The sequence below is a fragment of the Typopeltis vanoorti genome, chromosome 1 (assembly GCF_054136105.1).
Source record: "Typopeltis vanoorti isolate ZY-2024b chromosome 1, IOZ_Tvanoo_1.0, whole genome shotgun sequence".
Taxonomy (NCBI): domain Eukaryota; kingdom Metazoa; phylum Arthropoda; class Arachnida; order Uropygi; family Thelyphonidae; genus Typopeltis; species Typopeltis vanoorti.
This window is the reverse complement of record NC_143549.1, coordinates 85,685,179-85,712,375: the sequence shown is the minus strand read 5'-3', so window position 1 is coordinate 85,712,375 and position 27,197 is coordinate 85,685,179. Positions and strand designations below refer to the sequence as shown.

At 36.9% G+C, this 27,197-nt stretch overlaps 1 protein-coding gene across 2 annotated transcripts in view; it reads right to left on the bottom strand.

Moving 5' to 3' along the window:
• Positions 1-27,197, bottom strand: part of LOC150110172 (queuosine 5'-phosphate N-glycosylase/hydrolase) — a 243,870-nt gene that overhangs the window by 176,863 nt on the left and 39,810 nt on the right. For both annotated transcript variants that reach the window (XM_090398252.1, XM_090398260.1), the window contains exon 3: positions 11,327-11,551. In XM_090398252.1, the coding sequence (XP_090254378.1) occupies positions 11,327-11,551 (225 nt within the window). The remainder of the gene's footprint in view (positions 1-11,326; positions 11,552-27,197) is intronic.

Sequence of the window (27,197 nt, the reverse complement as noted above, 5' to 3'; positions counted from 1 at the left end):
AGAAGATAACTTCAATCCTATTACACACATTCAATTGCCGTTTGTAAAGCTCTCTATCACCAAAACTGGCAAAAATTATAAAGAAATTCAACATCAGAACTTACTTCACCACCCTACCAAAACTTCGTTCTTTCCTGAGTCAACCCAAACAAAAACACAACCAACTTCAATTTCCAGGAGTTTATAAAATCATCTGCAGCTGCAGTAAACTTTAGTATGGACAAACAGATATCTGTCTCACTACATCTTGAGGAGCACGAACGTGACATGCGAGCACCCTCTCCACTGTCATGTTCTTTTCTCCATTAACCCCAATCTAGAAGAGCGCCGCCAACACCAGATAGACTGGAACCTTACGACCACTATCCATAAATGTAGTGACGAACTAGAGAGGTGTATCTTGGAATCAAAAGAAATAGTTCTGGACCCATCACACATGAATAATAATTTAAGCTACAGCTTGCTTGACTATCACAGCATAATGATTCAATTCTGGTGCTCACGAGTCAGTAGCCACTCATGCATGTCTCACGCTAGACTTGCCACGCAGACACCCGTTCAAATTTGACTGTTACTATTCCCAATTTTTTATATGAGAAGTCAATGTTTTTTAACTTGTTATTTTTTCTAGTTCTTTTGTAGTTATTTACACACCTGAAGAAGTCAGCTTTCTGACGAAACTAGTCGTGTTTGATTAAAGTTTTTATCATACCTTTCTTGGTGTTCCTAGTCGGTATAATTATTATTTTTAAAATTAAAATGTCATGTATGTAAAACAGTACGTACATGTCTTCAGTCGAGTGAATAGAAGCAATAATATATATATATTTATAAAATTAAAATTTAACTGACTAGAACCCGAGAAAGTATAACAAAAAACTTTAAACTTTAATAAATCACAGTTAGTGTCATCAGTGTTCCGACTTCTTCAGGTGAGTAAGAAATAACATAAGACTTATAAAAATAACAAAGTAAAAAACATGGACTTTCCAGCTTAATAAAAAGAAGCAGAACAGTAACAGTCATATTTGAATAGGTGACTGCGTGCTACTGTTGACACGAGTTGAATGTGTGTGTGTGTGTGTGTGGTGTGTGTGGTGTGTGTGTGTGTGTGTGTGTGTGAGATAGCTAATTTTAGAGTGTCAGTATTGGATTACTGTGCTATGGGAATCAGGCAAATTGTAGCTTAGATTGTTGTTTCGAAGTGTGTGAAGGGTGCAGAACTATTTCTTTGGATTCTATAATTTGTCTTTCAAATTCATCCTTGCATATATATAAATTGGTTGTGTGGTCCCAATCAACTTGGTGTGGTCGTTCTTTGAGGTTAGAGTTTGCAGAGAAGAGAACATGACTGGAAAGGGTGCTCGTTCGTGTTCTACTGTAAGAGATGTCACATCTATGTTCCTCAAGACGAAGTGAATTAGATTTATCTGTCTGGCCAAAATAAGGTCGACCACAGTCACACGTAACTTTATAAACACCAGGAAAATGCAGTTGGTTGTGTTTTGGTTTTGGTCGACTCAGAAAAGAATTAAGTTTTGGCAGAGTAGTATAGTCGATCTTTATGTTGAATTTCTTCATAATCCTAAGGGTGGAGATGATGCCCAGTTTCTGAGGAGGGGAAGTGATGAGATGCAAATATCTATCAGTGTGGATGGTTTTTCGAAAAATTGATAATTTAAGACAGTCAGGTAATCTACTGATCTTTAGATCCAAGGAGAGAACCCCGTTAATCTCTAGTTCTGATGTTGATTATTTAAATGGCTTAGGAAGTTTTGAAGTTCTTCTAAACCATGTTCCCAGATAAGGAAGACATCATCAATGTAGCATAACCACAGTTTAGGTTTTAAAGTAGCGATAGAAATAGCTCTCTCTTCAAAATCTTCTAAAAAAAATGTTAGCTAAGACTGGGGATAGAGCTTGTTTGTTTATATATTTTATCTTCGTAGCAGAAATAGCCGGAATTGATGCTGTGAGTTAGAAGAGCAAATATTTTCTTAGAAACATTGTCCTTAAGAAGAGTCAGAACTTCATCTGTAGGTACATTCGTAAAAAGACAAGATGTCAGACTCACCATTCTGTCAGAGTCTGAGATGAAGTTTTGACTCTTCTTAAGGACAAGGTTTCTAAGAAAATATTTGCTCTTCCAACTCACTGCATCAATTCCAGCTATTTCTGCTGCGAAGATAAAATATATAAACAAACAAGCAGGTTAGCTATGGGCAGCCCCTCTATCCCCAGTCTTAGCTAACATTTTGTTTAGAAGATTTTGAAGAGAGAATTATTTCTATAGCCACTTTAAAAGAACATTAAATTAACATCAAAACAAGAGATTAACGGTGTTCTCCCCTTCTTGGATCTAAAGATCAGTAGATTACCTGACTGTCTTAAATTTTCAATTTTTCAAAAAACCATCCACACTGAAAGATATTTGCATGCCTCTTCTCATCATTTCCCTCCTCAGAAACTGGGCATCATCTCTACCCTTGCCCATCAAGCAAGATGTCTCACTTCCACAGAAGAAGACCTTCAAACAGAGCTTAAATTCCTGAAAAACACCTTTTTAAATAATGGATATTCATCTCATAACATCACTAATTGTTTGAGACCACGCCAACAACCTCGACAAGAAGATGAATCCAACCCTATCACTCATATACAGTTACCATTTATCAGCTCTCTTACCCCAAAACTATCTAGGATTATGAAGAAATTCAACATAAAGATCGACTATACAACTCTGCCAAAACTTCATTCTTTTCTGAGTCGACCAAAATCAAAACACAACCAACTGCATTTTCCTGGTGTTTATAAAGTTATGTGCGACTGTGGTCAACCTTATTTTGGCCAGACAGATAAATCTATTTCACTTCATCTTGAGGAACATAGACATGACATCTCCTACAGTAGAACACGAGCGAGCGCCCTTTCCAGTCATGTTCTCTTCTCCCCAAACTCTAAATTCTTTGGATTCTATAATTCGTCTTTCAAAATCATTCTTGCATATATATATATATATATCCAAGAATGAATTTGAAAGACGAATTATAGAATCCAAAGAAATTTAAGTTCTGGACCCTTCATACTTGAACAACAATCTAAGCTACAATTTGCCTGATTCCCATAGTGCAGTAATCCAATACTGGCATACTAAAATTAGCTGTCACACACATTCAACTCATGCCAACAGTAGCACGCATTCACCTATTTAAATATGACTGTTACTATTCTGCTTCTTTTTATTAAGCTGGAAAGTCCATGTTTTTTACCTTGCTATTTTTATAAGTCTTAGGTTATTTCTTACTCACCTGAAGAAGTCGGAACACCGATGAAACTAGTCATCATTTATTAAAGTTTTTTGTTATACTTTCTTGAGTTCTAGTCAGTTAAATTTTAATTTTACAAATGTATACATCCCGAGTCAATCCTAATTACAACAATATATATATATATATATATACAGGGTGGCCATAAAATAACTTTCCCCTCTTTGGAGGCATCTGTAGCTAAAACCTATAAATGGAATGAGACCAAATTTTATATTGAGACTTTTGAAGGCATGGGGAGATGATTTCATCGAAAAAAAGATTTAGTACCAAAATCGCCGATAGAGGAATTTTTGGTGCTGGCAGAGCAAAAACAAGTGGATAATTACATTAAAGGCAGTAAAATGGAATAATAATATTTCGACAGTGTAAGCGACAGCTGCATCACTCATTTCAGCTGGATATGTGGCACTTTACAATGATAATAAGAATAAGAATAATTAAACTAAAACAGCAACTTGCAAGAGACACCCAGAAATTAATGTAGTGATTGAGCTCACAGGAAATAATGTTTTATTCATCAGAATCAGATTCCCCTGTACCACATACATGATTTTCAATGTGCTGACCTTTCTTGTGTACAACAAATTACATCTGGTGTGTGACATGCACTACAACTGAGCATAAGGAGTCGGATTGGATGTTCATAACAGCCTGTTTTATGTTCTCTTTCAAGACATGCACATTGGGAATGCCACCAACGTACACAATGGATTTCAAATACCTCCACAGCCAAATGTCACATGGAGTGCTGTCCGGGGATTGAGGTGGCTATGCCGTCGGAAAGAACTGACTGATAACCTCTCGTTACTGAAAAGCTGGCATAAAAGGCACTGTACTGAATGTTGAATGCTTGGCCATGCTCCATCCTGCATAAAATTTATGGAGTCCAAACATTGGGTTCAAACATTAGGAAGGACCTCCCATGATGAATCTTTTGACTCCATGGAGGCCTGAATAAAAATAATAATTGTCTTTGCTGCAATGCAGAAATGACAAAATTTTCCAGCATTCGTCGATAAATCTCTCCAGTAATGGAGCAGATTACATGACTTGTAGGGATAATATGGTCAAAGAAGTATGGTCCCATTATGAAATCGGCTGTGAAGCCACACCACACGGTTATGCAGTGATACTTGCTGGATTGCTTGTGGATGTTTAGATGTCCAAATTCTGCAGGTGTGAGTGTTGACCAATCCATTCAGATAAAAATGAGCCTCATTACCCCACAATATTCTCCAAGGCCAGTCATTGTCGACCTCCATTCGGGCAAGAAACGTTAGCACGAAAGTCATGCACTCATCATAATCCTTTTTACCTGCATTTACTGCAAATATTTGACTGCTTTCAGCTCTGCCAGCACCAAAATTTCCTCTATCGGCGACTTTTGGTACTAAATCTTTTTTGTTTCACGGAATTCATCTCCCCATGCCTTCGAAAGTCTCAATATAAAATGTGGTCTCATAAGAGGGAAAGTTAATTTATGGCCACCCTGTATATATATTTTAATAAGTTAGGAAATTTAATGACTTTTTTTAGTTATCTTGCATTAGCTACTTAGGTGGCACCTTTTGGAATTGTCAGTTATTGTTCAATTAGCTTTTTACATGTATACTGAAGATGCCTTTGATACTTGGGCAAAAATTATACTAATAAAATAATATTTTATGTGAGTTTATTCCGGTATTATAATTTATTTACATATACCTACTCACGGTATTTCCTTATTGAAATAAATATGAAATATGATTTTGGTTATTGGTTGGACAGAAAGAAAACATAAAGAATCAATCATAATGTACCATGTAGCAGTGAGTTTGAGGCAATCTAATATGAGGTCAAGGCTAACATAATAAAACCTATGATAGGATGCTGGTGGTTAAGTTTCTGGAGATGATGAAATGCATCACCAATTTATCCTGATGAGTACTAAGTGAGTAATCATTATGGATAACTAAAATTATCCAAACACTGATTGGATAGAAGAGAAATCTCATGATGAGAATTAAGGAGAATTTAATTAGTTATTATTAGAAAACTTTCTCAATCAGCATATGAAAGAAAGAACATGAGGTCAAACAGTGTTAGATTTGATCATAGTGTCAGAAGGGATCTCTGTTAAGAATGTCAATGTTTTCCCACCGGTTAGGGATAGTGACCATGCCATACTGTCCTGAGAAGTATGGCATGTCACTGTCATGGTCATTCCTAATTAGAACTATATGGATCTTCTAATTAGAACCATCCATATAGCTAACTATATAGTTAGGTTACATGCTGAACTACAAAGTAATTATGTCAAAATTATGACAAACTCAGGAGAATGCTATCTCTAATCCCATGGTATCAGTTACTGAATGAGAAGGATAGCAGCAATGCATGGGAAGCTCTGAACAGGTGCTTAAATGAGGCAGTATCTGAATGTGTCCCTAGAGTTTGAAGAACAAATAAGATGGGAGTGAAAAGGATGTGCAACCTTATAGCAAAAGATCCATAAGAACAGGACAGGAAAAGAATATCGGGACAATAAGAGTGAGAGAAGTTTAAAGTACTGGTCAGAAAAATTACATATGTGAGGGTGGTCTGAAAAAGTTCTCGGCCTCAAATGTAGATGGCAACATTATTGGCAAGATTTTTTTTTTTATTCTATCAAGTAGTTTGTTTTATACAGCTGTCTGAAGCAAAAGTGTTGTCTGTACCCCTTGAAATGGATAAAATTGAGTATCGTGCGGTTATAAAATTCTTTGTAAAAGAAGGTTTAACGTCAAAAGAAATTCATTCAAAGTTCACAAAAGTTTATGAGCACTCTTCTCCTTCGTTTTCGACAATCAAGAAATGGACTGCAGCGTTTAAACATGGCCATACCAGCCTTGAAGATGATCCACATGAATGACGTTTAAAAAGCAAAGTGTAACAACACCAGAAATCATTTATCAAGTGCACAATATGGATGACTGGCGAGTCAAAGTGCGTGAAATTGCTGAGACTATAGGAATTTCAAAAGAACGTGTAGGATATATTCTTCATGAAGAATTGCAAATGAAAAGGTTTGCGCAAGATGAGTGCCATGCTTGCTCACAGCAGATCAAAAACACACTCGCATGAAAATCTCTGAACAGTGCTTGGAGCGTTTTAACAAGAATAACAACTGATTTTGTGCGTTGATTTATTACTATGGATGAGACTTGGATTCACCATTATCCACCAGAATCTAAACAGCAGTTAAAACAGTGGACAGAAGCTGGTTGTTCAATTTGTTGAACAAACAAATTGAACAAGCAAATTGTTGAACAAACAAAGTTGGTTCCATCAGCAGTGTTTTGGGATTGGTGTTTTGGGATGCTAAAGGCATTTTGTTTATTAATTATCTAGAAAAGGGTAAAACAATAACCGGGGAATATTATTCCGATCTTTTAACCAGACTAGACGGAAAAATTCGTGAGAAAAGACCCAGTTTACAAAAGAAAAAAAATCATCTTTCATCAGGACAATGCACCTGCCCACAAAAGTGTTTTGACAATGGGAAAATTAAGGGATCTGCACTATGAATTGTTGGAACATCCATCCATCCCATTTCCCAGATTTGGCTCCCTCTGACTTCTATCTCTTTCCAAAACTAAAACTCTTCCTCACTGGTCAGTGTTTTTCTTCAAATCAAGAGGTGATTGCAGCTATAGAGGGGTATTTTGCAGATCTTACTGAGAACCACTACGGGGGGGGGGGGGGGATAATGGTACTGGAGCATCGCTGGAATAAATGTATTAGTCTTAAGATTATGTTGAAAAATAAAAATAATTTTGAAATTATAAATTTGTTTTTTCATTGCTAGGCTGAGAACTTTTCAGTTTTGAGAAAATGAATTTCTCAAATTTTTGAGAGACAACTACCTTATGCATTATATAAGCATTTAATATTTAATCATTCCCTTCAGAATGTTATTGTGAATGAGTTGTCAAATCTGTGTACAGCTGATAAGGATCATATAAACGGTGGTCTGCAACATGAGGACTTCTGTAAGACATAAATATATGCAGAAGTACAAGACTGGTGAATATGGAGTTCAAGAGAAAGTTTGAAGCAATATCATAGAATGAGGAGTAGAAAACACAGTGGGAAGGAGAGTAATGATGCTTTGGAACTGGTAAAGAGCTATTTAACAGCAATGTCTAAATGCATTACAAAGGAGATTAAATAAAGTTAGTGTAAAAATGGATGAATGAAGCGTTTTTTTTATTTTTTATTTATTTATTTTTTTTTATGATGACCACACACATGAAGGGTTACAGGGCCTACTATACCACTAAAAGTGCTAAGTGTGAGTAAGTATTAAGGAGGAAGAAGTAGCCTATTGATATGTTTCTTAAAGAAATGGAGGTTGCACTCAGTGGGAAAAACAGTATGGGGAGATTGTTCCAAACAATAGAGGTTGATGAAATGATGAAGTAGATTAAAGCAAACAATCTGGAAGAAGAAATGGATGGTGGTAATAGGTAAAAAGATAATAAACAGTTACACGAGGAGCATAAAGAGAGGGCTAGGAAGGAGACTTTGTTAGTAAGAAAAGCAAAAGTGCACTATGAGCAACAACTGGCCAATCAGGCCAATAAAATTCCTAGACAGTTGTTTCAATAAGTGACTAACAGAAGAAAGAATGATTATGGGAGGATGATGTAGTCTGATTAGAATGGAAGACTAATAGACATTGTAGAGAATATAGCTGAGATATGTAATGACCATTCACCAAGGTAATTCATCCTTACTGGTATGACATCATTTGGACTTGAATGTAAGCGTGCTAGTGATGAATGAGAAAATGTGTGAGAATTAAGTAAAATCAATGGTGATAAAGTAACAGTACTTGATGCAAATCACTGCTTTTGAAATTAATGTTCAAATGAGTTAATGGCAGTCATGTTTAACATAACTGCCATTAACAGTAATTCTTGTTTAACAAGACTTTTGAGATGAGGAAAGTTCTGAAGGAGAAGAAAGAGGACAATATTGCTTGACCATACAAAAAGCTAAGATTGTAGATATGATTAAAGTGATGGCAAAGTTGGTGAGGACTGGTATTCTAAAGCTGTGGTAATGACAGCAGATTCTTGATAATAGTCTGCATGGATAATGTTAAAGGAAAGTCTCATTTAAGCAAAATTGCTTATGTATTTCAAAAGGGTAACAAATGTTTTGAACAAAGGAAAAGCATATATAGTAGTATATTAAATTTTGTAAAAGGCCCTGACAGATCACGACATTTAACAAGTTCTTAATTGAATTGAGATGGATAGGAGTTAGATAATACAGTGAGTAGAATAGGATATTGTCTGTCTAAAAGATATCAACAAGTGGTGCATAAGAGCATACTCTTGGAAGAGAAAAGTCATTGGTGATGTGTTGCAGTGTAATATAGACAGTGACATACATAGAGCTTAAATAGGAATATGCAGTTGTTTGTACATGATGCAAATTTGAAAGAATTATCAGGAACAGAGCAGATGTGGTTTACAAGATGTTCTGTCAGTTCATGGGAGAGCTTTTAATGGGAATATGCAGCTGCTTGTAGAACTGTGAGAAACAGAGGAGATGTGGATTTACAATAAGATCTGAGCACTGTATCAGCTGACTCATGAACAAATACTAGTTCAATGCCATTAAATATAAGGTTATAAAATCAGGAAGACAAGAATGGATGCTGAGCATGTAGTGATAGGGAAAATCCAGAAGAAAATGGAGAAGATAAGAGATTTAGGATGATGGTGGACAAGTGGCCTGAAATACAGGGGAACACACTGTTATAATTCTGAAAACAACATAATGAATTATGGCAACAGGGAGAAGGAAGACACTGACATATTGAAATAAAGAGGCTATAATTCCTCCTACAAGGCCTTGATTTGATTAAATATGGATTACTGAGAGGGGACAAGGTCACTTAGTGGATGAGAATATACAGAAGATAAAATACAGAGAGATGACTAAGATGTGGTAAAATTCGATGTTGCTTAGAATTTTATAAGCACCTTACATCAACTTTTACAGAGGTTACATCTCAAAAGATTGTTATAAAAATAACTTTGTGTGTCACTGTATAAAGAATGCTAAAAGCCTATGTAAGTAATCCAATGGGAATTAACTTGCTCAAACTTTGTAAACAAAGAATGTCTAAAATTGGTAAGAACAAGGGTAATGCTTTACCACCAGAAACTTTATGTTATTGCTCTGACTAAGTGTATAAGGAACTTTTGTTTATGAGCTCTGTATATGACCACTTCAAAGTCAATGTTAAAAGGGTCGGTCAGCATGGATCAGACAAGGTTCTGCTGTCCGACAAAATGGATTTAGGAGTGCACTTAAGAGAAGAAAGAAAAAGTCGGTGTTGATGGTAGATCAAGGAGTCGGGCCAAAATATTTGGGGGTCTCAACTCTTCATGCAAGGTTCCGAAGAAGGAGGGATAAAAGGCATCAATGAGAACATCGAGCATCGGCAGTTGATTGTCGAGGACACGACTAATTGGCGAGGTCACACCAGAGATCAGAGGGAGGGAGAGAAGAGAAGGACGCTGATCCACTGGAGGCAGTCTAGATCTGATGATGTTGCAGCGAAAGGTCACCAGAAGCTATTGAACGAGCAGCGAATCTCAGCACCAGAGAGGAATGCACCACCACTTGGACGAGATTGCATGTACTCTGTACGTTGGATCCCCCTTGCCTGAGTTCATGAGTGCTAACTTATAGAGGTGAAAGAAAGAAAACAACTGTGTCACTTTTCAACATAATCTCCTTTTACTTCAACATGCTTTTTACATCTTTGAATTAACATTTCTATGCTCTTCAAAACATAGTCAGTACTTTTGTCTGCAAAATGGTCTAAAACTGTAGCTTTCACTCATTGTCATCTGCAAATTTTTTTCCTCAAAGGCCTTTTTTCAGTTTCAAGAAGAGGTAGTAGTCACTGGGTGCTAGATCGGGGGCTGTAGGTGGGTGTTCAGACTCCAGGAAGCCACAGTCCTCCACTGCCAGCCTTTGCAACAATAGCTGTATGGACTGGAGCATTGTCATGAAGAGGTGAACACCATGACTCAGCATTCCTCATTTCTTCTCCTTTATGGCGTTGTGCAGTTTGTGCAGGAATGAAGCATAATATTGGTGGACTGAGTGACCTTGGGTTTTGTTTTCTCGGCAGTGCTTCGTCTGGTTTGTGTCACTATAGATTCCCTTTTGGAAAGAGGATCATAATAAAGGACTATGGCTTCATCCCTGGTGACAATAGATTCTAACACTTCTCTCTGATTCCTTTGGCAAAACTCTAAAAACCACAGGAATAAGTCACATGTGCTCCTTCTGAACTGAAGAAAGAGGTCGAGGCACCCACCTTGCACTGACCTTCATCGTGAGAAGCTTCTCATGAATGATGCAAAAGATGATTATTATAGAAAGCCCCAACCTTGCTGGGATTTCAATGAGCTTCAGTCATCTGTCACTGAGCAGTTCCTCTCAAAATGTCGAGAGACATTTTCATCAGTCATCGCTTCCACAGGTCGACCACTATGAGGATCATCTTTGATGCTTTCTCTTCCTGGGCAAAACTGTTTAGCTTATTCCTTTACAGTGGAATATGAAGGAAAAGTTTCCCCATAAACACCATCCAATACTGTTTGGTAGCACTTGGAGAAAGCTCTTCTTCTGTGAAAAACTTTATCATGGCACAGCTCAATTTTTAACATTACAGCCACTTAGCATGCCACATGTTAGTCAAACAAGTGCCCCCCACTGAATGCTGCAGATAGAAAGTTGAAACTCATACACTAAGCTTCCCATAGATGGTGCTATCTGTCACACATGGTGTTTTAAAATTGGTGCAAATTTTGTATGTTAGGCTGGAAACATTTGGTAAGCGGAACACATTACATGAACAAGTACTAGTTCATACATTATCATTCCTCTCGCTGTGACTAGTGAGTGGAATGATAATGATGTTAATAATAATAATACTCACATACCTCAATTGCTCTATTTATTGCTGAACAGAGTGACCAATAACCTGTATAAGATTTTCCTTTATAACTAATCTTATAGTTCTCATCTTCTTCACACCAAAAAGAAAAATTTAATGTGTCAGCCAAAAAAATCCAGTCAACAGAATTGCTATTCATAATTTTTGGATTTAAGTCATGTTTTTTCCACATAGTGATATCACATTCTTCTTTCAAAATAGCCTTTTCTATCTGGAAAAAAAAAATCTTTAATAATTAAAAAATAAATAAAAGCAAAACAAAATAAAAAAGAAAATATAATACTCCAAAATACAATTTTTGTTATTAATTATTAAGAATGTTACACAGATGATGAATATAAATTCTGAGATCTGAAGTCATCCATCCATTCTCTCTCATTAAAAATTCTGGTGCAATTGCATGTAACATTACACAATGGGAGTAGAAGGGATTTAAAAGATAAATAAAACATGAAGAAAATGTAAACACTTGGCACTACTGCTAGAACCTACATTTACTGAAAAGGAGAATCAATTGGTTAAAGAAAAAACTGCACACTTTTGAGCAAAAATAGAATGTATATAAATTATTTTGAGACAGAAGGACCATTATAAGGCTCAATTATTGGGTTTATATATTATTAATTGTGTTTATTAATTATTGTGTCTTCCTCCATATAAGGAATTATACATCATTAGCAGACACTGTAACTGAGAGAGAGAGAGAGAGAGAGAGAGAGCGTGCATTTTCTCAGAAAAATGGTACTCACCAAGTAAAGATTCTCCAATGGTCTGAGCCACAAGAAAGCATGTAAGTTGATTTGCTTTTTTTTGTGACTCACCATTGGAGAAATACCTTTACTGGGTAGTTACTACCATTTTTCTAAGAAAATGAATGCTCTCTCTCTTAATTAAACCTGGTAATGAAACAGATTTCTTTATTTGGAGGAAGACAAGAAAACATAAAAGTTAACTATTTTAAATGTTACTGGGGGGGGAGAATACCTCCTCCCCCATGTTTCGGACTGGTAGGACAGTTCACCATGAATTCTGATGATGACTCGAATTTTGAAGACTGACACTCAGGGTAGCCCCTGAGTTACAAAACGTTTCAAAAAAAGTGATACAAGCGTGACATAAAAAGGCTTATCATTTTATATATAGAGAGTAGATTTAATGTATATTTAAGTGTGTATATATATAGACAGTGCAACTGGGTTTTTTTTTTAATCATTTTTATTAAATTATCTTTTGTTTAAAAGAAATGTTTTCTATTTATCAATTTACTGAAAGGTCAAGGCCATTGATCTGTGGACATGACACAGATGGTCCTACAAAGCATTCTGTAAAGTATATTAGACAAGAAATTACATTCTTGTTTTAATCCTCTACATGAGCAATAGCAAACAGTTTGCATATGAAATATCTTCAACCCACTTGTACATGGAGACAAATAACTTCACATCAAATCACCCTAGTAATTAATTGAGATGGTATACCCAAAAGTAATTAGAATAAGTGAAACGTGGTTGTCTGAGGAGGATGTGATGTCGGGAACAGAATTAGAAGGATATATAATTTTCCGGGAGGATAGAGATGTGAAAAGAGGGGGGGGGAGTGCTGTTTAATGATTGCAGAGGAATTATGTCCACAAAGTGTGGAAGTTGATGGTGCATGCACAGATTTTAAATCTGTGTGGAGCAAAGTTGAAATAAACAGGTTAGTATATCTGATAGAATGCTGTTATAGGCCAGGGAATGCAGAGAATACTGATTGTGAAATGTTTAGGCAAATTAGTTGGGTATGTAAACAGAAGATGATCCTAATGGGTGGCTTTAATTACAGGAATATAGACTGGAAGGAGGAGAACATGTATGGGAACAAGGAGAGTGAATTTGTGGAATTCCTGAGAGATAAGTATCTTAAGCAGCACGTGATAGAAGGAACTAGAGGCTTTAATGGTTTAGATTTTGGTGATAACTTCACAAGATGTAGTTGTTAATGAGGTGTTGACAGTGCCACCAGTTGGTGAGAGTGATCATGAGTTACTTGTTTGGGAAGTGATGAAACAAGAAAAGGTCACTACCAAAAATGGATACATGTGGAAGTATAAAGCAGGTGATTATATGAAGCTCTGTAGTCAGTTAGCATCAGTACATTGGGTAGATGAGCTGAGTGCAAAAGATGTTGAAAATGCATTGAAACTCATAACACAATATCTGACAAAGGCAATGTATGACTGCATATACCAAGGGTTACGCAAGTAAATAGAATGGGAGTGAAATGGATGAACAGCGAAATCAAGCAAGCTGTGCTGGAAAAGAAAATGTTATGGAGGAGGTACAAGAAAGTTGGTAGTGATCATATCCATGAAGAGTATAAGGTGCAGGCTAGGAAGGTAACGAGCATGGTAAAGAAAGAAAAGATGCAGTATGAGAGGAAGAAGTATTCTAACATGCAAGGATATTGGCTGGTGGCCAAGGTTAACTCGAGGGAATTTTTCTGCTACATGGAAAGCAAGAAAGAAGAATAATTATGGCAGACTAACATTGGTGGATAGTCATGGCAGCAGACTAACAGCTGCAAAAGATATAGTGGAATTATTGAACAAGCACTTTATCAGTGTATATCATAGTAGTATAAATTATCCGGTACAATATATAGAAGAGAGGCAAGTATTAGGAGAATCAGAAGTGAAAGAAACAGAGGTTGTATCAGATGTTGGTTGGGTTAGATGTGAATAAGGCTCTAGGAATGGATGACATATCACCACGTATGCTAAAGGAATGTGCACCACAGTTAGTTATGCCCTTGACCTGGTTATTTATTAAAAGTCTTGCAATGGGTAGGGTTCCTAAGGAGTGGAAAGAGGGCAAAATGGTACCACTCCACAAGCATGGTTCTAAGGCAGAAGTCTCCAACTATAGGCTAGTCTGTATAACTGCAGTTGTGGTCAAAGTGTTGGAGAGATTGACAAGGAATAGAACACAGAATTGGATTGATGGAAATGGCATTCTTTATGAAGGTCAGCATGGATTTGTAAAGGGTAGATCCTGTTTCAGTAATTTACCTGCATTTTATGATAAGGCAACAATTGTGTTAGATAAGGGAGAATCATATACAGTGATATTCTTAGACTTTGCAAAAGCATTTGATAGATTACCACAAGATAAGTTGATGTACAAGCTGCAGAGGATGGGAATAGATATATTGGTTAGATGGATCAGAGATTCGCTCTCTGACAATACCAGCATGTTGTGCATGATGGAGCAGTGTCTCAAAAAAAGAAGGGTAACCAGTGGCGTGCCCCAGGGTTCTGTTCTTGGGCCCCTGCTGTTTAACTTGTTTGTAAACGATATATCATGTGGGCTGACTGGGAATCTTCAGTTATTTGCTGATGATGCAAAGTTGGGAAGAATTATAAGTAGCACTGAATCCCTTCAGCAAGATTTGAATAGACTTTTTACTTGGACAAAAGAGGGTTGTACATCGTAGTGCTGTTATGATAAGAAGTATTCTAACATGCAAGGATAAGTAGTTGTGCCACTGTATAAGGCGCTGATCAGACCATACTTGGACTATTGTGCTCAGATCTGGTCACCTGGTTTTCAACGTGATGTGGAGACATTGGAGAGGGTCCAGATGTGAGTGACTAAGATAATATCAAGAGTTTAGAATGCTGGCAACAGAAAGGTTGAAGAGATGGAGATTGCAGAGTTTGATGGATAGGAGAAAGAGAGGTGATATGATAGAGACATTTAAGTTAGTGAGAGGATTTTATCAGATTAATCCAGAGGGAATTATAAAAAGAAAGTAGGTGTGGGAGAGGAAGAACCAGAGGTCATTCCTGGAAGTTATGTAAAAGTGTGGTGAAGAAGGGTGTGAGGAGTAGATTTTTTACATGGAAAATTGTCAGTGAATGGAATGCATTACCAGAATGTGTTGTTAATGCAAGGAGTGTTAAGCACTTTAAGATTCTATATGATAAATATGTTATCAGTTGAATGAACCTCCCACGATGAGTCTGTCGACTCCATGGAAGGTGTAATAATAATAATAATAGTATCACATAATTCACAACACATACACACTTCTTTTTGGATGTGTATGCATGTGTATACAGAGCTGACTGATTTCTCAAAAGGTGAGATATCCTGGGTGTTTAATCAGTAGAAAAATAATCCCCATTATTTGTCTAACAGGTGTGACTGTGGTCCTAAGACAATCTGTTAGGAATGAGATTCAGTTTGTCTGTATGAGAAGACTCATACAGACAAACTGAACTGCCTATGTGCAGCAATTGGCTGAAGCATTTAATAAAGGCTGTTCCCGACTCATATCTCACCAAACTATGTGGAAGAAATTGAAGATGGTTGGTATTGGCAGTTGCAGACCTATATGGAAACCACTGATTTCTGCAAAGAACCAGAAAGTTCATCTACAGTGGTGTCAGGAACACTGTGACTGGAGACTGGAAAAAAGTCATGTAGTCCAATGAGTAATGGTACAACTTGTTCTGCACCAATGGTAGTCAGAGAGTTTGGCAGGAGCCACATAAAACAATGAACCTAGCTTGCCTTGTGGCATTATGGGAAGAGCTTAGCATTATACATGTCCATAAGGATATGTGTTTTGTATTATGGAATATTAAGGCAAGTGATGTGAAGCCATTAGCCTCTATGTACAACTAGCCCAGTAGTGAAGTTACTTGATGTGCAAACTTTTTCACTTGGATAAAGGATTAAACCAAGAATATAATTTCTTGGCATCTTTAATTTTTGAAGGTGAAAAAATTTGAACATTTATCTCTAATCCAGAGTACTTTAGTAATAAGATGCGACACCTTTTGACTACTTGTATATGGAAATATGACTTCTGCATTACTTCAACCTTGATATGACTTCAGGGTCTGGCTGCCACTGATGAAACTTCAATAAAGATTGAAATCAGTCTGGGTAGTGGGTACTTAGCATTATAAATGTCCACAAGGATATGTGCTTTGCATTATGGGATACCAAAGCAATTGATGTGAAGTCATTAGCCTCTATATACAGGTAGCCCAGTCGTGAAGTGACGTCACGTAAACTGTGTTTGCTTACAGTAGGATAAAGGATGAAACCAAGAATATCATTTTTTTGGCATCTTTAATTTATAGTATAATCAAGTGAAAAAACTTTCAATATCTGTAAATTTGTTCAAACTCAACCTTAGCTACTAAAACTATTAAAGTAAAAGAGAACTTTATCTTTGAACTCTCACCTTTTCTCCTGCCTTTGAAATGGTTCCAACCATCTTAATAGAACTCTCTTTCCTGGTTTCATCATGCACAACTAAGGCTGTACTAACTGGCAGGTTAGAACCCCCTCCCCCCCTCTTTGAGACCTTGGTGGTTCTAAGTGTCAAGCAAATTGCCTGACACCATTCAAAACCTCAGTAGTACTAAACAGTGAGCATGAACTCCCTAATTTATAACCTACCACTATTTTACACTTCAACTCTACTAATTGGCAAATAAAAACTCGCCATTTTTCCATACCTTAGCTGTACTAAGCAGCAGGCAAGAGCCCACCGCTCTTCAAAACCTCAATTACACTAGGCAGTAGATAAGAACTCACCGCTATTCAAAACCTCAGTTCTGCATAGTGATGAAGGCAGGAATCTGCTCTAGGGTAGACAGAGATGAGCTTACTATTGACATCTCATCAATGAGAACTGGACTCACGGAGATACTGGGAGTTAAATCAATGCAGAAGTCATACTTTCCATATTCAAATAAATGGTGTATCATTATATTATTAAAAGATTCTGGATTGGAAATATGCATTTTTGCATGCATATTTTTTTCTTAGTTAGAAAGTAAATTATACTAGACAAACAATTATCCTCTATTTTAATCCTTTTCAAGCACAAGCAAATAAAGATTTGCAGGTGAAGTATATTCACAAGTAGGGGAAATTTGATGTGAAGTGAGTCATGTGAAGTATTTCATGTGAAAACTTTGTTTGTGCATACTTGGGTAAAGGTTTTAAACAGTAATATAATTTGTCGGATATACTTTATTTTCTAACCAGATCAAATAACCTGCTACAATCTAAGCTCAGCTAATCTTCTCTAGGCATAAACTCCTTTTGGCTAGTACAGGGAAAGTAAATAGCATGGAGTATTAATTATGATACATGATATATTCCCTCAAGGTACAGAATTTAGAAGGAAATGATACTGTGGGTTTTGAGAATGTATGGGATACGGTGGAAATAGGAAGGACAGGATATTTAGTAGGATAAGGCCATAGAATCAGGAAACACAAAATGTGATGCATAGGAACTGTTTAACTATTAGTTTAGCAAGTGAAGCAAATGATCATTAGGAGGATTTTAACTATAACAATGCAAACTGGATGGAGGAATCAGCATGCAGTTGTAAAGGAACTGAATTTCTGGATTCTTGGGGATAAATGTCTTAGGCAACATGTGGTAAAGGGAACACAAGGATTGAAAGTTTTGAATTTTGTCTTAGAATCAGAGGATCTCGTTTTAACTGAGATGTCATCCTTGCATCTAGTTGGTGACAGCAACTATGCACTCAGGGTTTTTTCTTCCAGAAACTCGGGTTTTTTTAAATCCAACATACAGGTAAATCAGCCTTCAGAACACATGCGATTTACAGACAAAAACTACTGTTGGTGGTGGGAAGTTTCATGGATGAAAGAATTTGAAAATAGAAATATCAGCAGTGCATGGGAGCTAGTTAAGAAATATTTTTCAGCAGCAATGTCAAATTGCATACATGAAGAGAAAAAAAGATAGCACAATTTGATATATAAAGTGGATGTTTAATGAAATCAAACTGAAACTGCAGATGAAAAAGAGGTCACAGAAAAAAAGAGAGAGAGAGAGAGAGAGAGAGAGAAATTAGATAGAAGTTGTATGAGGAATACAATTCAAGGCCAGAAAAGCCACATGATATATGTGGCTTTTCTGGCCAAATCAACAAAGCCACATGATATATGTGTCACATGACTGATGTCAGAAGAAATCAGTCCCATGACAATGCACTATGATGAGAAGAAAACATGATACATAAAAGAAAACATTATCAAGCTTCAAAAACTAAACAATAAAATAAAAAATAAATAATGAGGATATGAAATATAAACCATCTTTTTTATATATCTTGATATTATATTTGCATACCTACTGAGAGTTCATTTACAAAGAATATAACTCTCTGAGAGAGTAGTTCAATGGTACTGAATAGAGGATTTGTCCTCTTTTAGGTTTCTGCCTGGTCTCTAATGAGAGTTAACCTTTTAAAACACCTGTCAGGCCACTGGAACCTAATCAATGCACTAATACAGGGTGAATATAAGAGTGCTCCTGGGCAGAGTTTGTGTCTTTTAAGTAGTGCAAGCCAAGGCAACTCCTATGCTGAAGGTTAATGTTTCATAAACTCTATGGTAAAACTTTTGAAGTTTCATTTTATTTGGTTATAAAAAAAGATTATGTCTCTTTAATGCCCTCATTATTTATTACTTAATTTGTCAAATAATTTGTGAATGTGTATATGGGGATGATTAGCATAGAAATGAAATGGATTGGGATGTGAGAGGGGTAATTGCCTCTGAGGAGATATATGGGGTAAGTGGTGATAAAGGTGATCGAAGAAGAGAAGTGTAGTGAGGAAATTAACAGGTGGATTAGATAAGACTGGTTATATATCAAAAAGTGAACTGCTATATTTACTTACAAATGCAAGGAGTATCAGAAATAAGGAAGATGAAATTGTTTCACTGATTGAGTTTATTCATCTAAAATTGTTAGAATAAGTGAAACATGGTAAGATGAAAATGATATCCTGACAGGAATAGAAATGGATAGGTACAGTATTTTTCTTGAGGATAGAAAGGACAAGAAGGCTTGGGGGGGGGGGTGCTGCTATGATGACAGGGGAATTATGTCCACATAAGGTAGATGTGAAAGAGGAAAACCACTATTTCCCTCTTTTGAGGTTTTTGAGGCTGCGTGGGGTTAGGTGGAGGTTGATAGGAAGAGATGTTTAGCTAGATGTTGAGAGAGACCAGGGGATGTAGGAGGTGATGAATAAATGTATAAGCAACCAGGGGTTAGTGAACAAGGAAAGGGTGATTATGGGTGATTTTAATTATGAGAGTATAGATTGGAATGAAGCAATAGCCTCTGGGAATAAGGAAAATGAATTTCACAAGTTTGAAGTTTTTTTCCCACTTGGTTAGACTATAAATTATATATTTAGTTTAATCCTTTATCCAAGTGTAAGCAAACAAAGTTTGGCCCTGAAGTATCTTCAGGACTAGGGTAACTAAAACTAAATATATAATTTAATTTCACAAGTTCTGGAGAGAAAACTATCTTAGGCAGTATGTAAAGAAGAAGAGCATGCAAGGAATGAGAGTTTTAGATCTGATCATTTCATTGGATAATATGATTTTGAGTGGGTGTCGCACTACTGTCCAGCTGGTGAGAGTAATCATGAAGTGATCACCGAGGTTACAGCTAGCTATATGAAGACTTCTGTGAAGAAAGAATATATGTTAATCACAAAGCTGGTGATGCAATTGTGAGAAGCTTATAAAACAACTTGGAGTGTAGTGTGGAATGAGGAGTTATGTGGGAAGGAAATAAGTACCGCTTGGGGACTGACAAAGAAATACTTAAGAGCATCAAAGTGCGAATGCATTCCATAGGCTGGATAAAGTAGATGGCAAATGGATTAATGAAGATTAATTAAGCATGAAATGTGAAATACTACTGAACAGTAGTAATAATCAGTTGCATGAAGAGACTAAAGAGCATGCCAGGAAGGTGACTCAGTTGGTAAGGAGAGCAGAAGAGCAGTATGAGTATGAGGTTAGAAAAATCCTATGGTGTTTTTTCAACAGGGACAAGTAGAAAGAAGAATGATTATGGCAAAATGTTAATGCGTGAAAATAGTAGATTGATAATAGTTGCAGAGAATAATTGCTCATAAATCGATGAGTCTTGACAGACTTTATGTTCTAAGGAAGGACCTCCCGTGAAGAGTCTTTTGACTCCATGGAGGCCTGAATAATAATAATAATAATAATAATAATAATAAATTGCTCATTGAATACCTTAACATAGTTAAGGTATTCAATGAGCAATTCATCAGGGTATTTCATCCTCAGTGTAAAATCATGTCAGATAGGTATAAACAACTTGTCTATAGGATGTGATATCCAGGAAGAGGAAAGTCGCTATTAATGTGGCAAGGGTCTGTTTTGGGGCCATGTTATTTAAGTTGTATATTAATGATATTGGGATGGATTAAGGAAATATATTAAGAAAATGGGAGAAGATGGCTTATTGGTAAGGGAGCAAACATATATAAAAAGTTAAGTAAGCTTGATGTCAATAAGGCACTTGATGACTTATCACCATCTTAAAGGAATGTTCCAAGCAGTTAGCATCAGCCATGACTTACCTATTTAACAAAACAAAACACTTGCAACAGTATAAGGCCTATAGCAGTGGATGGAAGGTAAAACTGTTCCATTTCACAAAAATGGCAATAAGGCTAAGGTTACAAATTATACACCAACATGTATATCTGGAGTGGTCGTTACGGTGTTGGAGAGGTTGATGAGAGCTAGGATAGAGAGAGAATTAGGTTAATAACAGCAGCATTCAATGTGATTTTCACCATAGAATTTGTTAAAGGGAGATTGTGTTTTAACATCTTGCTTATGTACTAAAACAAGGTGACAAATGTAATGAACAAGGGAGATGCATATACAATAGTATACTTAGATTTTGCAAGGGCTTTTTAATAGATTGCTACACCATGTTGGTAACTAAACTGGGGCAAATGGGATTGGATGCTTTATTAGTTTGGATAGATGGCTGGTTGTCAGATAAGTATAAGCAAGTTATGTATGAGGGGTGTGGTATCCTGAAAGAGGAAAGTCACTATTTACGTGCCACAAGGATCTGTTTTAGGACCACTGTTATTTAACTTGCATAAACGATACTGGGGTGGGTTAACTGCAGATATACAGCTGTTGCAGATGATGCAAACGTGAAGAGAATGATGAGGAAATGAGCAAAAGTTGTAGCCTTATAGGATAAATTGAATAGATTGTGTGAGTAGGCAGGTGTGTGGAACTCGGTTCACTGTTGCAGAGTGTAAGTTTCTGAAATATGGTATGCAACAATGGGATGTAAAGAATACACTTGATGGGGTAATTTTAGAGGAAATTGAGTAGACAAGAGACCTGGGAGTGGTGTGGACAAGTATCTAAAGTTCAGAGGTCATATTGCACAAGTTGTGAAGTCATCACATTAGATTATGCAATGATGTGGAAGACCTTAACAAGCAGAAATAAAAAGGATATGCGTTCCATTGTATTGTGCACAGATTTAGTCTCCTTTTTTTTCATCATGATGAGGATATATGAGAAAGTGTCCAGGGAAGTCTGATTAAGGTAGTAACTGGTCTTTAGAATGTGGGATATGAAAACAGATTGCAGGAGTGCAATTTGTAAAATCTTGTGAATAAAAGGAGAAGACAGGATTATGATTGAGATGTTTAAGTTGGTAACGGGTTGTTAGCAGGTCAATGTGAAAAAAATTTTTTTCACAGAATGGAAGAAGTGAGTAGAACATGGGCTATCCCTGGAAACTATAAGTAAGGTGAAGAAGAGAGCAAGGAACAGTTTGTTCACATAATTGGTGTGGAATACATTGCCTTACAGTGCAGTGAATGTAGATACACTGAATGATTTTAAAGCATAGTTTGATGGGTCTTGTGTATAATAGTGTGTACCTCCTGCAATGAGGTACACACTGTTAAACAGAGGCGGCCTCAATCAAGTCTACTGTTGGTGGCACACCATTTGGCAACTCCTATAGTATCTCCACTTGGGCCCGGTATCTCCACTTGGGCCTGGCTCCCACTGAAGAGACCTCAATAAAGGTCGAAACTAGTCTGGGTAGTGGTCCTTCCCTTAATGCATAACATTAGACATATCTGCAAGGAGATGTGTTTTGCATTATGGGAGATACTGAGATAGGAGTGATAGTATCTTGCTCCACCTTTGCAAGGAGTCGCCCTGGTTTGCACCACCTTACCCCAGTCCTGAAGATACTTTCAGGCACAAACTTTGTTTGCTCACACTTGGATAAAGGATTAAACTAAATTTATTATATTATTATAATAATAATATTAGATTATGCAGATATCAAAAAGAATAAAGATAATTTTTCAAACTATTATCAGCACATAATTTATTACCAGTAGTTATAACACAAAAATAAAATTTCAAACATAAAAAAATAAATATAAAGATATAAACACTAACTTTTATCTATGTTTTTGTGTTATCAAAATAACACAAAAACAGATAATAAAATGACCACACTGTTACCAAGCAACAAAGAAAATATACTACTAAACACCTCTGACATGTGGATCTTGAAAGAAAACCTTATATTTAAAAGACAGTATCACCATATCACTCTTTCAGAAAGAAAAAAAACTTACAGCAATACCAAAAAACCAACACCAAAATTGCTAATATTAAGAACCAACAACACTACTAAACACCACTGGCCTACAGCCCTCAAAAAGGCAGTCAGAGTAAGGGCTATTTGCCATATTCCATTTATGTAGGCGAAGCTGCATCTGCCCTGATTCAACCTGGTTCTATTAATAGTTTTCTAGCCTACTCGGAAGGATGAAGCTGGATTGGCAGCAGCAGGGGAAAGAGCAATGTTGGTTGTTTGGAAAGCTACCAAGGATAGATCTATTTATTCATGGTGGGGTGGATGTTAGAGACACTAACATCCATCCCCCCCCTTATGAATAATAAAGGGGGGGGTTTGTTAGAGATTTATGTTCCTGGTTGTTTCACGTTGAAAATCAGGTGAAGGTTGTGGATATCCATCCAGTTTGCCAATCATTCTCTGTTAAGGTCAGCAGATTGGAAGCCCCACATAGAGTGGTGGGAGTTGAAATCTCGTGCTTAATGACTGGATGAGGTGGGGGGGGGGGGGCATAACATCTGGCTTGGCCATGGCTGAGATGGAGATTTGTAGATGTTGTAGATTTTAAGATTGGCCACTTTTATTCCAATGGAGTATTCCAGGTCAGGTAATGGCTGAGTTGAGTCAAGCATGCTGTGCACACATAAGTGGCCAAACCATAACTGGGATGTAACCCTGGGCCACTAAGATGAGGCCAGGAATCCTGAGTCAATTTGGGGCAGTGTGGCACATAGGTCACTTGAAGTAACAGGACATTGATGTTCTTATTCTGGGATATTTTTGGATCTTGAGAGAACTTCAATGTTCAGGGAGCAAATCCTAAGGTTTGGTTGATGGGGAAGAGGGTTGTAGTACACTGCCCTCCTCCCAAGCAGGCCATGCAACTCCTTATTATTATGGGCAACAGACAACCAGCATGAGGTTGAGTAGTTGGACAACAGACTGCTAAGTAAAAAGAAGTCCAGGAGGGATGGTATCCTTTGGATGCCAGGCTGGAGAAATTAGCATCATGTGCACTGCAGGATCGGGGGGGCACACTACTGATGGGTCATGGGAAGGTTGTCTCCATCCCCCCCCTGTTTTGTGCTATCATATCGACATACTCTCTAAACATTTGCACACAATCTTCAACTGCCACATAAGTTACGATGCCCCATGTTCCCTACTTTATTTAAACTCATATTTAAGCAAGCTTCATGGTCTATCAGAATATCACATTTCCTACATAGCCACACTCATTCTTTTCTATTTTTCAGCCTCTCCACATAAACATCTGTGACATCCCCCCCCCATGCATACATATGTACTACATATGTATGTAGTACGTAGGTATGGTGCCATGAATGTAGTACATATGTACTACATTCATGGCACCATATCATTTTTGAGAAATCTACACTGTCTACCTTTGTGTTTCGCGCAGACCTACACAATGATATGCCTTTTACCACAATGTTGTATCAGGGTACTAAAATTAATGATTTTGTAAAACACAAACTTAAATAATAATCATAAGATGTTGTATTCTGGCAATAATAATCTGGGAAAGGAGGAGTAGCTATATTAGTCAATACATAACGTAAACTTCTTGAAAGGCAAGCAACTTCAAGTAAAGTGATGTAGGCAAATTTCAAAATGCAAAACTGAATGGTGATGACATTTGTGCTTATGGTCCCACAGAAGACTATTAAGGAGAAAGTAAATAGGGTTTTTTTTGAGTCACTGGAAAAAAGAGCACCTGACATAATGGAAAATTAAAAGGTGGTTCTTATTGTTCTTATTGGAGATCTAAACAGTTGAATGGGAAATAAGTAACAGACATATAGAAATGTTTTAAGAAAATTTGGAGAAAAGGGCAAAACATTTAATAATGATAAGTACCTGCTGGATTTCTGTTCAGAATACAGACTAATCATTGCAAATACCATGTTCCAATATAAAGATATACATAAATTCACACAGATAGAACACACAAGAAATAAAGTTTTATGGAGTAAGTTATGCCTGTTATGATATCTTCACACTTGTTCATCTCACAAGAGTAAATGTGCATATGAAATAGGAAGTGATCACCATTTAGTTTTAAGAATGAAAGTGTATATCTTTTCAAAAATATGTTTTTTTAAAATAAAACAAAAGTTTTAAAAGGTTCAAAAGAAAAAGTTTTAAACATAAAAATATGCAGGAAAAGGAATCATCACAGAGAGGGAAGGAAATGAAATTTACACTGCCAAGAGATAATTAACTGAGACAGTGTAAAGGAGGAGACACCAGGTTCAAGAGTGCTAGATATATGCTGAAAGTTTTTTTCACTTAGTTAAACTATAAATTAAAGATGCATTGTAGCCCAGTCATGAAGATACTTCATGAGCAAAATTTGTTTGCTTACACTTGTAGAAAGGGTTAGACCAAGAATATAATTTCTTGTCATTTATTTATAGTTTAACCAAATGAAAAACTTTCAACATCTATCACTGATCCAGAGTAATGTAATAATAGTGTTATACACCTCTTCACTACTTGTATATAGGAGATATGACTTCTGCATTCAGCACTTAGCCCTTAAGCTAGGTGGTTCAAAGTGAAAAGTATGATTATGAATTAGCTGCTCGCATTTTTTTGATTAGTGTGATATTGTTGGGACTTCCGAATGATACATTTAGAGGTAAGCTTTCTTCCTTTTGACTATTTTTGTGATTACACATTGCTTAGCTGGTAGACTCTTGTGTGAGTCTAAGGGATTTGTCAATAGACCCTCCTAGGCCGTCAGGAATAAGACATCGGAATATTCCTTCATTGTACACAAGGATGGAGAATGTAAAAGATATCAAGGATGCCATTCAACATTTAAACAAAGATATGTCACTTGACATTCTCAAATTCATTCTAAAGAAATTTGAAATGAATTATCCTGGTTGCTTGAATCTCTTCACTCAAGTAAATGACACCGAAGACGATGATTTGGACATCGAAGAGGAAATTACACCTGTTCCACCTACAAAGACTCTCCGACAGTTCGATTGTTCACAGGAGGAACAATCTAATAAAAGACGCACAACATCAGAAGATGGAATGGAAGATGATGTAACAACTCACGAAAATCAGGTCACCCAAGATAGAAAAGAAAAGGTCCTTCCAATTATCCTTCGAGATAAACATAAATGGACCTCAGTCTCAGGATACCTAGGGGAACAAAATATCAATTTCTCCTGGGCAAGAAATACTGAAGAGGGTGTAAAGATTCATCCTACCACTGTCACAGATTATCGCATGATGACGAAAATGCTGGACAACTCTAAATTGCCCTTCCACACCTTTGCGCTAGCAAGCGAGAAGAACTTAAAAGTGGTTCTCAGAGGAGTGGCTGAGGGCATCACAACTGATGAGATCACAGCTGACCTCATCAGTCAATGATTGACTCCAATCAAAGTCAGTAAGATGCTGAGGTCAGATAAAACACCAATGCCACTGGTGTTGGTCGAAATATCCAATACACATAAAAAGAATCTATGAAGTTACTGACATTTGTAAGCCTAAAATTACAACCGAACCTCTAAGGAAAAAAGGCATCTGCAGGGCAGTGCCACAGATTCGGGCATGCCCAAAAACTGTGCAGAGCTGCCAACAGATGCCTAAAATGCGGTGAGGATCACCAAACTAACTCCTACACCAAGCCCAGATCCACACCTGCCTGCTGCGCCAATTGTAGAGGATTGCATCCCGCTAATTACAAGGGATGCCTTTTCCATCCAAACAACCGTGGATCAACAAGAACAAACCACGCTCTTCCAAGCAATGACACAAACAACCAAACAGGTCGCCCTCCAGATCATAATACCTCACGTTCGACAGCACAGGAAGGCACTTGACCTTCATCCATGTCCAAATCATATGTGGAAGCAGTAAGAACCCAGACTCCTTCATCGCAAGAGCAAACAAGCTCTAATCTCACATCAGCTTTAACCTCGTCACTGGAACAATGCTGCTTGAATTCAGAAAAGCAAGCCTCACCATCTTCCAGAAAGAGATTCTATTTAGAAACTCAATCCATATTAACAGCTCTCTATAATGTTTAAAAAATTTAAACCGAATTCCCTAATGATAACAGCATGGAATGCAATGGCTTAACAAATAAAATTCTCGAGCTGCAAGAATTCGCAATAGGATACAATCCAGACATAATCTTGATCAGTGAATCCCACCTCAGACCATCAAACAACCCAAAATTAAGAGGTTATATTTTATATAGGACAGACAGACTTAACTCTAGTGGAGGTGGCACAGCTATTTTTATTAAAAATTATCTGAGCCACAACTCGTTGACCAGCCCCCAAACTC